Raw genomic sequence first — 15,826 nt, 5'->3', positions numbered from 1 at the left:
CTTAACTTTAAATGAGCTGAAAAGGAAGAAAGATTATTTAATTAAAGTATTGTGTAGACATGCATAATACTGTGTTTTAAGAATATTTCAAGTAACGCTTACCTTAATCTTCCTGTGTTAATGTACTCCACTCATTGCTCTTACTCACTTATATTTCACTACTCAATATTAAGCAAAATATGACATGACAATTTTGAAATCTAGTTCCAGAAAGTAATTTATTAATGCAATAACACGAGTATCAAAATGGGAGATTCCACTAGTGATTATAAACCAAACATTAAAGTAGGATAAATATGAGACCCGGAAGACCACATTTTAAAGACCAGGAAATAAACAGAATTAATAAAGGCAGATATTAGATGCTTTTAAAATAATTCATGCAGGGGCACCTGGGTGGCTCAGTCGTTAAGCGTCTGCCTTCAGTTCGGGTCATGATCCCAGGGTCCTGGGATCGAGCCCCGTGTCGGGCTCCCCACTCCGCGGGAAGCCTGCTTCTCCCTCTCACACTTGCCCTAGTTGTATTTCTCGCTCTTGCTCTCTATCAAATAAATAAAATCTTTAAAAATAATTCATGCAGAAATCTGTATTAAATTTTAAGCTAGGGAGTTACACTTTATTTAAAAAAAGTTTCTCCTTCTAATTCAACATTGAGAGTCTAATAGGAAAATTTACAAGTGTGCAGATCTAAAGGTATTTATAAATCTCAAATCTCTATAGATTTTTTCACGTCTAAATATTTATTCAGCAGAATTTACTTTTAAAATATTAAATTTAGTTTTTATCTTCTTAAATAAGTTTCACTTCCTTCTCCTTTGGTTCTAAGAACAAAAATTTTCCTTTTTCTACACCTGGTACCGTCTATCACTGGCTTAGGATTTTCTCTTACTGTGAGACTGGGGGGCCATACGTCACTCATCCTTTCCATTGAAGATGAACCATCATTCATACTACAGTTGCTCTCTGATCTCTTCTTCCCTAAGCCCACAGACTTCATCCCTGTTTAGAATTCTGTTGTGCCCTTGCCCCCTTGAAGAAGACCCACTCATTGATGGCTTTTGGCTTTATTTATCTTCACTGTGCAGTAGAAGGGGGAAAGTCCTTTTTCTCTTAATTTATAGTGAAAATATTATAAGGATGACATACTCTTTGGCTTTTCTTGCTTATCAATGATGGCAGTTTCTGTCAATATCCCGAAGTGGTCCAGAATTGAGAATGTCAAGAAAAATAACAGAGGTGTTGATTGAGGTTGGACTCTTTGTTAAAGCAGCATTAATTGAGAGCAGGAAGACAGAAGACCAGAATTAGCTGGCAAAATCAAATGAATAACACAGGCGACAAGTGTTGCTGTTGAGCTATGATCATAAATACAGGGTAGAAAAGAAAGGGAAGAGAGGAAAGGAATATAAATCAAAGCAAATATTTATTATTTGTGTAGAGCTGTTATTTGTTCTACATCACTAGAATAGACAACAGGTAAAGTTAATGATAGTAGAACCCAGTTTATTTATAGCTGATGAAAGTTCAGAAGGTGATACAAGGCCTTATTTTAAATATCACATAGGATTATCTTTCTGCCCATACATTCTGTTTCAGATAATAACTTGAAAATCTATCTTTGTCTCTTTTCCTCCTTTCTTAAAACATCATTTTCCCCCTGATCCAACATGTCAGTGTCCCTATTGAGCTCAAGAACTACTGGCCTCCTGTGCTATCCTTAACTTTAATAGGAGAGTCATATTGGACTCCTAGTCCTCTTAAATGAAACGAAAAAAAAAAAAGATCAACAATGTTTGCTAGTATTGATCGCTTCTCATCATATAATTTCTAGGTGTAGCTTTTTGTAATATTGAAATAACTAGAGAACAAGTCAGAAAATCTTGTTCTATGTGAAGTGTCAGACATTTCCATAAAATCTGCATAACCCACCATGCAGTACTTGTTTATGCTTATGCAAGTGAAGACATTTGGGTTCTGAGAAATTGTGTCTTGTATAACTTCATTTACTGAGGATAGTGGACCCAAACTGCTTCAATATTGCCTTTCTTCTAAGAATGGGCAGAGGGTTAGCAAGGTACAGTATCATGTAAAGGGTTAGAATTGAGTAAAACTGGAAAGATTATCTTTAAAAAAAAAATCAAGTCTGCTTTTATTTGGGTATCTTCCCTTTAACACACAACCACGTACACATACATGTATGTGTAATGTATGTGTAATATATAATATATATGTACATTACACTTGTGGAATATATAATACATATACATATATACAGATATGTGTAATTTATACATATATATGTATAATACATATATAGAGTGTAATATATATTATATATTGTTTAACTCCTTTGACCAAGAAGCAAGTGATGTTCTGTAAGTTAGAAGATAAAAACTGATGACTACTTAGTGTTCCAGCCAGTGTAATTCTTTATATTGGCATTACTACATTGGCATTACAGTATTTATATTGTATTTATAAATAATTGAATTTATTTGTCTTCAGACTGGACATATCTCTCTTCTACCCAAAAGCAATAACTACTTCCTATCATTGGCTACATTTATATTTCTTTCATTTTGTTATTATTCAGCTTGAAAATATTTAGATCCTTTTAGATCCATATTATTCATTTTAAAAAGGATCATTATATTTAATTAGATTATTTAGATGATTTCCAACTCTTAGTCATCAAAGAAGTATCAAACTTTACACATACCATCTGTGTACATTCAGTGGAGTAGAAATAAAGTAACATACTTTTCAGCAAAGATTGAGATATTTCTTTTATATTTATTTAGGAAAAACAACATTGAATCTACCATGAATATTTAGCTTGTTTAATATTTTCTCTAAGTTAGATGAATGTGAAGATGAATATATATTTATATTTAACTCCTGGCAGTTTTCCCTTATGTTGGTACTTTCATTCTGAGGAATTATTCTTTTTTTTAAGATTTTATTTATTTATTTCAGAGAAAGAGATAGAGTGAACATGAGCAGGGCAGGGGCAGAGGGAAAGGGAGAAGCAGACTCCCTGCTGAACAGGGAGCCCTACCCAGGGTCGGATCCTGGGATCCTGAGATCATGACCTGAGCCAAAGTCAGATGCTTGACCAACTGAACCACCCAGGCGTCTGTGAGGTATTCTTAAGCTGATTTAATTTGCCGACAAATGTGGCTGAATTGAACCGAAATGAAGATATCAAAAAATAAATACAATGAAGACATTTTCCTAAAGTTGACAAAGATGATTCAGGGGCATGCTAGCAGTCAGAGATTTTGATCTGTGCACACAGACCAGATAAAATACCAGGGACAAGATTCCCAAAGCTAAGGAGAAAGGGTAGATAGGAATTGAGGGGTGGTAAGACTGGAGACAGGAAACATCTTCATGAGTGTGGTCTGGTAGGAGTAGCTTAGAATTGTGTGGCGTTACAGTAAACTGGCAGCCCTTGTTGTCCCTCTAACTGGATCATGCATCAGTAACAGTAACATGGAAACTGGAGGCACTTCTTTGTCCCTTCTTTCCATCTCAGAATGGGCAGCAGATTTTCCATATTTTAATTAATTTTCAGTTGTTAAACCAGAAGCCTGAGTGGCCTCTTTCACTAACCCTGTTTTCACCGCACAATAGACCATGTGCTAGTCAGGCTTCCTGATTGCTGAAGAAGATTAATGTGAGCCAAGTATAAAAATTTGCTCAGGTTATTAAAGGCTAACAGTGATTGTTCTAATGTGTCTGCTTATTATGCACATTTTCTCCTCTACAGTTTATTATATTACCTAGTCAATGTGTTTGTCAATTGTTAATATCTTTGTTGTTGCAGATACAGATGTGGTGTATAAAAGCGAGAATGGACATGTCATTAAACTGAATATAGAAACAAATGCCACCACATTATTATTGGAAAACACAACTTTTGTAAGTAATGAAAAATTAATTACTTTATGCATTTCAGTATTGTTTAGAATGGTCTCTAGGTTCACATAACTTTTTTCTTCTTCAGCTCCAGCACCTGCAAAACATTTCAGGTAAAAAGTTAGGGCTTGGCATATCATTAGAATCAGTACATCGATTAAAAGGAAATGCCCATGTGCCCATCTGCTTCATGTCTCCCCATTTATCTTCATGTCTTCCCTTTTTAGTCAATGAGTAAATGTTTCCAAGAATAAAATTTCCCTAGAATAAATATTTCTTCCAGTATTTCCTATGAAAGATCACTCATACGAATGTCAAGATTAAAAAAAAAAAATCTAACACAAGTTATCACAACATTTTTCTCCCTCTTTACTTTTCATTCTTTCTGACTTCTAATTTTGTTGTAGTTTTCTGGATCAAGCAGCAGGCAGACTTTCTAAAACTGGCTTTCTGCTGGGGCTGATGTGTTTTACTTTTATAATTTAGGCTTCTACCATTTTCATTTTACTTCTCCAGAGTCACTGGTTAGCCTGACAGTGTTTAAATAACAGAATGTATTTATTTTGCTCTTACAAAAAATATGAACTTTGTCTTTCTTGTAAATTCAATCTTCTTAAGGTGGATTTACCTATGATTACGTACAGAGTGAGTGTTAATGAATTAAGTTTTGCAGAAATTCAAAATTTAGCTGTCAAACACCACTGAAAAACAGTGTGTAGTTATTCACTCATGGTTTTATATAATTAAAAGTTCAATATATTGCCTATTAAATGACTTCATAGGATACAGAGAAAACATACTCCAAGCCCTCAGAGGATTTTCCATGCAAATTAAATCAGTGAGCAAATCATCAGCTCCCCTTTTTTTTTTCTTATTTGACTTGTACATTTGGAATAGACATCAAGACTTCAAATTTTTTATAGGATGGCCAGGTGAAAGAGATGGACTGGAACCTTCTGTTGTTTAGTGTTTTTATATATTAAGAAAATAGGATCGTTGAAATCTGAAAGTGCTTATATAGTTATGCATCTATTAGGCTAAATTAAATCAAACAACTGATATACTTTAGTAATTAGAGCAACAAGTTACAGAATAAAGACATTTTTGTTTTTAAACTAATTGGTTAATTCACAGATATTAGAGAAACAGCTACTCTGAATGCAACTCTTTATAGCCCTTGTGGAATGCCAAGAGTATAGAACCCATATTGCTCAATTTCTAAAAATACAGATTTCCTTGGGGCAGATAATACTAACCCTAATGAAAAAGTTTAATAAATGTTTAGAGCAGTATCTGTTATTTCTTAATTGGATGGTCCTCTGGGGTACTAGAGAAAAGGCTAAGGAATCATCAAGGTATGTTAAAATGAATGGGAAAAAAAAGCCCTCAGTAGGACAGAATCATTTTTGAGGTGGAGTATAGGCCTTCAGTGGCCAAGCATTTAAGTTAGGTACAGACACTTCAGTACATGAATATTCAGTTATGTGATAATTCCTTATTGATCATTCCCTTTATACAGGTTAATGAGGTCTTCACTGTGGTCACAGATTATGTATTTTTTTTTCAACATTTGGTCCTTACTTCCTTAGCCTCTATGATACATCAAAAAATAAACAAAAATAAATAAACTCTTGTGGCTTTACTCCATTATCCCCGTTCTTTTGTTGGTCCCTCACACCACCCCAGCTCACCTCATTGTAGTTTCTCCATGTACTGATTAATACCATTTTATCCTTGTGCGTGTGTGCTTAATCTTTTTAAGTCCTTTTGAGGTCTATTTCTACTCTCTTTTATGTAGGCAGTGACTCTTAATTACTATAGAGTCATATTTAGCAAATATTCTAATTTACTGATCTTCTAAGATTCATAGGCTCCCTAAAGACATTTATCTCACAACACAGATAATTAAGCAATTGCTAAGTCCTAGAGGTGTCAGAATTCAGTGGGGGTGGGGGAGGTGCCTGGATAAGGGATTGGAGTATGGCATGTATTTGCAACCAGTTAACTCAAAACTGTAAAAAATAAAAAAATACAAATACCACGATTGCACATCTCTTCAGAGGAACTCATTTAATCATTTCCTCCCCACTCCAAGATAGCATTATTAAATGTAGTTGTCTTTTCAAAGCTCATGCTAGGCTAAAGTCTGGGTTTACTTTCTCTCGAAGGCCATTCTGTTGGAAAAAAAATCTCTTAGTAGAGCATAAGAATTTTACTCATACTGCAGATTTTTCATTGAGCAATTACCAACATTTTAATTAGAACAATAATTAGTTGGCTAAGATCACTATAAAAGCTTTGTAATAAAAGTGCCAAGTCAATTAAAGAAAATAAACATATTATTGATAGAAAGTGATAATATAGTAGCCTATTAGTAGGACGTATTTTTCTAAAATGTGACTGTCAGTTTATTTTAAAAATTAAGATACCACATGGTCGTTTCCCTATTAAAAACATTTTAAATATGAATAGTGGGTACTTTCAGCTATGTAATCATGGTTAGCAGACTCTATGAGTAACAATAATGTTGGACATGGCTGTCAAAAATAAAACAAGTAAATAATTTTCCTGAAATAATTGTCTTAAGGCTTCTTTTGGATTCAAGATAGGTAGATTTCTAATGGAGGAAATTAAAGGGTATATAACTTTTTGAAAAAGAGTTATGCAAAAGAAGTGCTTTAGCCCCAGAACTGCTCTTAATCATTTTTAAGTGTTTGAAAATGTTATCTCTTAAAGCCAGAACTATTTCAAACAAAACCTCATTCACAGTGACATAATGAGGAAATATTTCATACGTATTAGCTGTATGTACTCTTTCTGCTGTCAGTAAATTGAATATCACCAGTGGTTTTAGCAGAAAACACCAGCAGCCATAAACAGTTTTATCAAATCACTTTTTGAAATTAGGAGGGAATTGGAAACAGGGGTCTAATGCACTTATATGGAAACGGGTGACTGATGTATAAGACTCTTACATCTTTTTGATTCTGAAAATCTGCAGAGCTTTTAAAAACATGCTATAAAAATAGCCCAGAACAGAGGAAAGAAATTAATATTTGGCAGCAGAATGATTCCAAGGAAAATGTTAGCTACACATTTTGGGGGTCCAACTGTCTTTTTATAGTCCATTCCAAGATAGTAGGTTTGATTAGAACCAGGGCATATTTATTGACTTAGGCATAGAGATGGCTTGCATGCCATCATAATATTTATATTTATTTTGAATTTGTTCTGCCATTGGGTATGTGGGAGTGGAGGGAATAGATCCAACTCTGTTTTACCACCACAAAATCAAGGAACTTATTTTCTGATTCATGTTTAAGGAAATAAGTGCCCTATGGAAAAAAATTCTGTGGTACCAGTAAATACTTATTGGATAAAGGCACCCAAAATTTCACATCTTAAAATTTGAAATAAAGATAAGCCCTTGGTGATGAGCCCTCAGTGTTGTCTTTAAGATGAATCACTAAATTCTATACCTGAAACTAATATTACACTGTATGTTAACTAACTGGAATTTACATAAAAACTTGGAAAAAAATTGAACTACAGAAAGGTTATTAGAAAGTTCTGACTGGCCAAATGGTTTTACATGTTGGCTGCAATCATAGAGAATTTGTTGTTGTTGTTGTTGTTTTTTAAGATCTGGCTTTGGCAGTATGTGTTGGCATCCCAGTCCTGAATGGTATCAGTAGTGTAGCTAATATTGATTGGCCAATGAACTCACAGGAACTGCACACTTACACAGTTGCCGTGTACACAATGCAGTATCTTTCTTTAGACCAGTGGTTCTCAGTTGGGGGTAATTTTATCATCAGGAGACAATTGGCAACTCTGAAGACATTCTTGATTGTTATGGCTGGAGGTGGGGAGTGTGCCATGGGCATCTAGTGACTAGAGGTGAGAGATGCTGTTAAACATTCTACGATGCTCAAGACAGCTCCTTACAACAACAACAGTTATCTAGCTGAAAATGTCAGTACCAAATTTTCAAAATCCAGGTCAAGGCAGGGATACCAGGGAAACCATGAGATGATTCAAAGGTAGATTTTTCAAGGTGAGATCAAAGCAGTGGTTCTTTTTGTCAGAGATTTATTTTATCTTATTATTTTATGTTAATCACCATACATTACATCATTAGTTTTTTTAAAATTTTTATTGTTATGTTAATCACCATACATTACATCATTAGTTTTGGATGTAGTGTTCCATGATTCATTGTTTGCCTATAACACCCAGTGCTCCATGCAGAACATGCCCTCTTTAATACCCATCACCAGGCTAACCCATCCCCCTACCCTCCTCCCCTCTAGAACCCTCAGTTTGTTTTTCAGAGTCCATTGTCTCTCATGGTTTGTCTACCCCTCCCATTCGCCCCCTTCATTCTTCCCCTCCTGCTATCTTCTTCTTCTTTTTTTTTAACAACGACGTGGGTGAAACTGGAGGGTGTTATGCTGAGTGAAATAAGTCAATCAGAGAAAGACATGTGTATCATATGACCTCACTGATACCAGGAATTCTTAATCTTAGGAAACAAACATCATTAGTTTTTGATGTAGTGTTCCATGATTCATTGTTTGTGTATAACACCCAGCGCTCCATTCAATACATAATCTGAGGCTTCCAGCTTCATTTTCTTGAGACATATTTCTTCTTTTTATGGACCGATCTGTGAAGAAGACCAGCGGTCATGAGTATAATCACTTGGCCTAGGATTCCTCTTCTTTGGGGATAGTGCAGACTACAAGCTAAAAGTATGACCACAGTTTTCTTATAGTTTTCTGGGGATATTTCTTTTTTTTTTTTCTGGAGATACTTCTAACTGAGATATTTTGTTGTTGTTCAGGCAGGTTGGTATCAGTTACTGGCTATTGTCAATTCCTTTGACTAAGAAACAATTTTCTCTAAGCTAGAAGATAAAAACTGATGACTATTTAGTGTTCCAGTCAGTGTAATTCTTTACAGTGGCATTACTACACTGGCATTATATTATTTATGTTGTGTTTATACATAATAGAATTTATTTGTCTTTAGACTGGGTATATCTCTTTTCTAACCCAAAACAGTAACTACTCCCTATCATTGGATACATTCATGTTTTTTTCATTTTTTTATTATTCAGCTTTGAAAATATTTAGATCATTTTACACCCATATTATTCATTTTAAAAAGTATCATTAAATTTAATTAGATAAATATTTAGATAATTTCCGTCTCTTAGTCCTCAAAGAAGTATCAAACTTTACACATACCATCTATGTACATTCAAGTGAATAGAAATAATATTTTTCAGCAAAGATTGGAATATTTCCTTTATATTCACTTAGGAAAGAGAACATTGAATCTACTATGTATATTTAGCTTGTTTAAAATTTTCTTTAAGTTGGATGAATGTGAAAATGATTTCCTGCATAGTTTTGAAAGTTATGGTTGTCAAAACAGGAAAATCAGAAAGACAAATTTTTATCCTTACCCTGGAAGTCTCCTCAAGGACAAATTTAAAATGTGAGAACAGATATTCTTGTCTCCATATGTTTGCGAGTATGACATGATTACTCTAAAATTCCATACAGTTATTCATACAGTTACCCATAGGTGAGAAAGACTCTAAGAGAGACCACTCCATTTTCTATTTCACCCTTAATTAGCACTGTGAATGATCCAGGAAACAGATGCTACAAACACATTTATTCACTGGGATGAAGTATCTTGGATGGTATAATCATTTTTGTCCTGAGTAGCGTTAATTGTTACTAATAAAAAGTATCAACAGCTCTATTAATTGTTATGAAGATTCTTAAATGTCATCCTTGACGGAAACCAAAATTTTCTAAATAATATATCTAAAAGTCTTCTTTGTATGGAGTAAAATACCACTTCTTATTAAACATCACTTATTTAACCCTTTGAAAAAGAGCTTGTTTCAACTATATACAATATATCCTCTTAAATACGTGCAATAAAATTATTACAAATCCAGTATTTACTTCTGTAAAGATTCTTATTTAGTATCCCTGGGACTGGGGTGTAAATTGTTTTGATGTATGTCAGATAGGATGAGAATCTAGCTGGCAGCCAGATTTATTGCAATTAATTACAATTATTTTGGAATTCAACTTCCTGAGAAGTCAGTGCTCTGAATTGTATCTGAGAGCAATCAGTCTGTTTTGAGTATTTCGAGGCTCCGTTTATATGCCCTTGACCATCTGATGAATATTTCTGCCTTTCATTTTCTTTCAGAAGAATTTTATATTTGGCTACCTCCAAGTCATGGAAAGCCCCAATTAGACATTTTTAAAAATACTAATAATGAAATACCCCTATTCTTCTATTAATTCATGGTGGAATTTGAGCCAGAAAAATGCATTTTAAGAGACCTTTGAAGGTTTTCAAGTTGATAATACTGGGATTTTCTTCCTTTTCTTTTCTTTGTCCTTGTCTTTTTCTTTTTTCTTTTTTTGAGTTTCAGAAACTTTGGCCTGTGCAACTTTGTTAATGGAGAACTATACATTAAGCAGAACTTTGTAACTAACCATTTATAGTAAAGAGTACAGATATTTTCATAGTACACTGTGAATATAGTAAATTAGTATTTTGGTTTGTTTATGGAACATCATGTAGGGCATTCAGCATTCAGCAAACATTAAATGATAATGGCAGCCTATTACAGAGCTAGAAAGCGTTCTCCCTGTCTTCCACTTTGGTTTCAATAAAAAGAAACTGAGACCCAGAGAAATAAAGTGACTTGCTCGCTGCTTCTAGTACAGTCTTAAGACTAGAATACAAATTCCTTGACTCTTAGTCTAATGTTGCTCTCATATACCTAGATGAGTTTTTCATTCAAAATCCCTTTTAAGAAAATGTAAAATAAATTAAAATTCCTTAATATTTTTGTATAAGGAGTTTCTATATGTATTTGTATATTTATTTTTTATTGTTTTTTTCATTTTTTTATTGTTAGTCACCATACCGTCATTTATTACTTAAAACCTTTACAAAGATACTTGAATTAAAGAAATATATGTTTATATGTGTGTGTGAAAATACACACACACACACACACACACACACACACACACTCACACGTATTTGTTTTACCATCAGCTAATCAGGAAGAAAGCAGTAGACATTGAATGGAAAAGCACTGGACGCTGAATGGAAAAGAAAAAAATAAAAGGGAAAATATGGTTTAAATGGTTTTATTTGCCTTAGCTTGGGGGAAGTCACCATATGTTTTTAGCGTATTTTGGATTTTCAGTGACTATCTCCTATGTCATCATTCTTTCCATGCAATTATTTTCAGTTCTTTTGGAAACACTGCCTATTGAGAAACAACCTTATCTGTATTACACACACACACACCACCACCACCACCACCACCACCACCACCACCACCACCACCACCACCACCACCACCACCAAGCCACTCACCACCCTGCTTTTCTTCTCTTTTATCCTTTGATGGATATGTCTGAAAAAAATCCAGTCTACATTTGAGATTCTTCCTTCTCTTAAAAGCTTACAGAGATTTTTCTCCCACTGTTTTTATAATGTTGCTGCATCATTGTTAAAATGATTCATCATGTCTTAGTTTATTAATTCACTTGCCAACAAATTATTGAGCCTCTGCTAGGTATCAGATAAGATTCCAGGTTCTGGGGATACATGTTGAACAAGGCAGCCTTGTTATACAAGCAGTTGCAGCTGGTATTAAGTCCTTGGGGAGAAAAAAAGTAGCATGGAGTGAAGATTAGAGAAGGATCAGGTGTCCAGGAAAGGTCCACTGTGGAGGCAGCATTCCAAGGTTAGGGTGAAGAGTTTTGTAGGCTCAAAAAAGAATAATTACAAAGAACCTTGGGTGGGAACTGTATAGATCTATTTTAAGAATAGAAAATACATAAGTAATGGGGAATGTGAAGAATGGTACTAGATGAACCCAGTGGAATAATTATGAGAAAAATTATGTTGTTTTATATGCTAAGGTTTTGTTTTATAAGCAATAGGTACACTTTAAAGAAAGTGGTGATTTCTGAGTCACACTTTAAAAGAACACTGTGCTATGTGAGGAATATATTCTAGGGATGTTAAAGTAGAAATTGTAAGACCACTTTAAAGGCTACAGCAATGGTATTTCTGTCAATGAGAGAAGATTCAGGGCTTGAACTAGAATGGACTAACAGAAAAGATGCAGAGTAGGTGGATCAGGGATTTGTTGGAGGACGGAGTGGACAGGTTTTTGTCTAACTGCTTTGTATCTTTCAGAAATAGAGGAATCAACATTGTGTCTTGGCTTTTAAAATGGCATTAAGTCATCAATTCTATTTTAATGTTTTCCAACTAATCTTGACATTAAGATCTATTTAGTGTTTAGTTGTTTTTTTTAAAGATTTTTTTTTATTTAAAGATTTTTATTTATTTATTTGTCAGAGAGAGAGAAAGAGAGAGAGAGCATGAGCAGAGGGAGCAGTAGAGGGAGAGGGAGAAGCAGGCTTCTCACTGAGCAGGGAGCCTCATGTGGGACTCAATCCCAGGACCCTGGGATCATGGCCTGAGCTGAAGGCAGATGCTTAACGACTGAGCCACCCAGGCGCCCCTAGTGTTCACTTGTTATATGTGTATGTTTATATTTGTTTTTTGTATATAACAGTACAATAAAGGAATTTCTGTGTCTTGGTTAAAAAAGATTTGTGTCAAAATTAGGAAGTTTACATGGAATGTTGAAATTCAATCCATCATCTCCTGGGTGTTAAAAATGTACGTTTCTTAAAAAATGTACTATTTTAATTATAATTGATCAGATCATGCAGTACTTTTTTTAAGTATTTAAATTCCAATTAGCATACATTGTAATATTAGTTTCAGATGTACAGTACAGTGATTCAACACTCCCATACAACCCAGTGCTCATCACAAGTGTACTCCTTAATCCCCATCACCTATTTACCCATCATCCCACACAACCTCTCCTCTGATACCATCAGTTTGTTCTCTATAGTTAAGAGTCTCTTTCTTGGTTTGCCTCTCTCGCTCTCTTTTCCCCCTTTGCTCATTTGCTTTGTTTCTTAAGTTCCACATATGAGTGAAATCATATGGTATTTGTCTTTCTCTGACTTATTTTGCTTACCATAATACTCTAGCTCCATCCATGTTGTTACAAATGGCAAGATTTCATTCTTTTTTATGAATGAGTAATATTCTATTGTATATATACACACACCACATCCTCTTTATCCATTCATTAGTCATTGGACACTTGGGCTGTTTCCATAATTTGGCTATTGTAGATAATGCTGCTTTAAACATCGGGATGCATTTGGATTAGTATTTTTGTATTCTTTGAGTAAATGCCTAGTAGTGTGGCTGTTGGATCGTAGGGTAGTTCTATTTTTAACTTTTTGTGGAACCTTCATGTTCTTTTCCAGAGTCGCTGCACCAGTTTGCATTCCCACCAACAATGCAAAAGGGTTTCCCTTTGTCCACATCCTTGCCAATACCTGCTGTTTCTTGTGTTGTTGGTTTTAGCCATTTGACAGCTGTGGGGTGATATCTCATTACAGTTTTGATTTGTGTTTCCCTGAGGATCATTTATGTTGAACATCTTTTCATGTGTCTATTGGCAATCTGAACGTCTGCTCTGAAAAAATGTTTTTCATGTGTTCTGCCCATTTTTATCGGATTATTCATTTTTTGGGTGTTGAGTTGTATAATTTCTTTATATATTTTAGATGTTAACCCTTTTCCAGATATGTCATTTGCAAATATCGTCTCCCATTCTATAGCTTGTCTTTTATTTTTGTTGATTGTGTCCTTTGCTGTGCAGAAGATTTTTATTTTGATGAAGTACCAACGGTTTATTTTTGCTTTTATTTCCCTTATCTCAGGAGATGTGTCTAGAAAGAAGTTGCTACGTCCGATGTCAAAGAGGTTACTGCTGGTGTTCTCCTCTAGGATTTGTATGGTTTTATGTCTCATATTTAGGTCTTTAATCTGTTTTGAATTTGTTTTGGCGTATGGTATAAGAAAGTGGTCCAGTTTCTTTGTTTTGCATGTTGCTGTCCAGGTTTCCCAACACCATTTGTTGCAGAGACTCTTTTTCCCATTGCATATTCTTTCTTGCTTTGTTGAAGATTAATTGACCATATAGTTGTGGGTTCATTACTGAGTTTTCTTTTCTGTTCTATTGATCTCTGTGTCTACTTTTGTGCCAGTGCCATACTGTTTGGTTACTACAGCTTTGTAATGTAACTTGAAGTCTGAAATTGTGATGCCTCCAGCTTTGCTTTTCTTTTTCAAGGTTGCTTTGGGTATCTGGGATCTGTTGTGGTCCCAAACAAATTTTAGGATTGTTTGTTGTAGCTTTCTGAAAATTGCTGTGGGTATTTTGATAGGGATTGCATTAAGTGTGTAGATTGCTTTGAGTAGTATAAACATTTTAACAATATTTGTTCTTCCAGTCCATGAGCATGGAATGTTTTTCCACTTCTTTGTGTCATCTTCAACTTCTTTCATCAGTCTTTTATAGTTTTCAGAGTACATGTCTTTCATCTCCTGGTTGGGTTTATTCCTAGGTATGGTTTTTGTTGCAGCTGTAAATGGGATTAATTCCTTAATTTCTATTTCTGCTGCTTCATTATTGGTATATAGAAATGCAACAGATTTCTGTATGTTGATTCTGTATCCTGTGCCTTTACTGAACTTGTGTATCAGTTCTAGCAGTTTTTTTGTGGTGTCTTTTTGGTTTTCTATATAGAGTATCAGGTTCCTTGATTGAAATCTTAAAATTAAAACTTTAATTTCAAAAGAGTTAAATAGATGGTTACTATAATTAATGAAGTTGTTATTAATTTAGAAATCCAGAAAGATGTAAGCTTATTCAAAGCTAAATTTGATGATATTTTGATTAAGCAGTGATGATACATTTTTATACCTTTCATTAAACTTCTCACTACTTTATGAATATCTTAAGAGAAGAAGCTAACCAAGACTTACTCAATTTTGTGTTTTCAGTGACTAACAATGAAGGCATAGCCCTGAGTAGACACTTAATGCACATTTTATGAATTAATCAGATTTATTTTCTTTTTCCACATCATATCATTTTTCTAAATATTGGATTCATAGTGGTCCATGAGAGAATGTAGGAGAAAAATGAGATTTAATTAACTCTCCTAAAATTTGAATCAGCTGAAAAAAGGATAATTTATAAACCAAAATAATAATTTTCACCACTCACTTAAGGTATGAGCCCATCAGATTTCAAGCAAGTAAAAAGATCTTCCAATTATTGAAATGAATAGTATTTATTTTCAGCAAAGATTGAAAGATAGTAAAAAATTATTTGATTCTTTGCAACATATTTTTATTATTTTGACACATTGTTAGTTCATAGGCTATCCAAGAAATATATATACATATAAGAAACTTCATTTCATCCTCCAATATATTCATTGCTTATTAGACATTGAAAGAAATGTCCCTTCCACCTTAGTTTCAGGAAAATCTATTCATCTTTTTTTTTAAGTTATGTTAATCACCATACATTACATCATTGGTTTTTGATGTAGTGTTCCATGATTCATTGTTTGCATATCACACCCAGTGCTCCATGCAGTACGTGCCCTCTTTAATACCGATCACCAGGCTAACCCATCCCCCACCCCAACCCTCTAGAACCCTCAGTTTATTCATCTCTTAATTAATTGATATGTGATAAGCAAAATATGACTCCTATAACTGATTTTCCCCCTAACTTTTGGCTATGGGAAAGCTAGAGCTGAATTAAAGTTTAATTTTAACAATTGGGAAAGAAATTAAACCCTGGAAATTTCACTAAATCCTCTGACTTCATCACACTACTCTTCAATTTCTTTTTTTTCAAATTTCCTCCTCTTCCTTCTTCTCCCGC

At 34.2% G+C, this 15,826-nt stretch overlaps 1 protein-coding gene across 4 annotated transcripts in view; it reads left to right on the top strand.

Annotated features, from left to right (window-relative positions):
* Positions 1–15,826, top strand: part of DPP10 (dipeptidyl peptidase like 10) — a 1,417,029-nt gene that overhangs the window by 1,076,821 nt on the left and 324,382 nt on the right. For all 4 annotated transcript variants that reach the window (XM_027590078.2, XM_027590077.2, XM_027590079.2 and 1 more), the window contains exon 4: positions 3,830–3,924. In XM_027590078.2, the coding sequence (XP_027445879.1) occupies positions 3,830–3,924 (95 nt within the window). The remainder of the gene's footprint in view (positions 1–3,829; positions 3,925–15,826) is intronic.

Source organism: Zalophus californianus, chromosome 3 (assembly GCF_009762305.2).
Source record: "Zalophus californianus isolate mZalCal1 chromosome 3, mZalCal1.pri.v2, whole genome shotgun sequence".
NCBI lineage: Eukaryota > Metazoa > Chordata > Mammalia > Carnivora > Otariidae > Zalophus > Zalophus californianus.
Note: the sequence above shows the minus strand (reverse complement) of the source record. Positions and strands in the feature narration are given on the sequence as shown.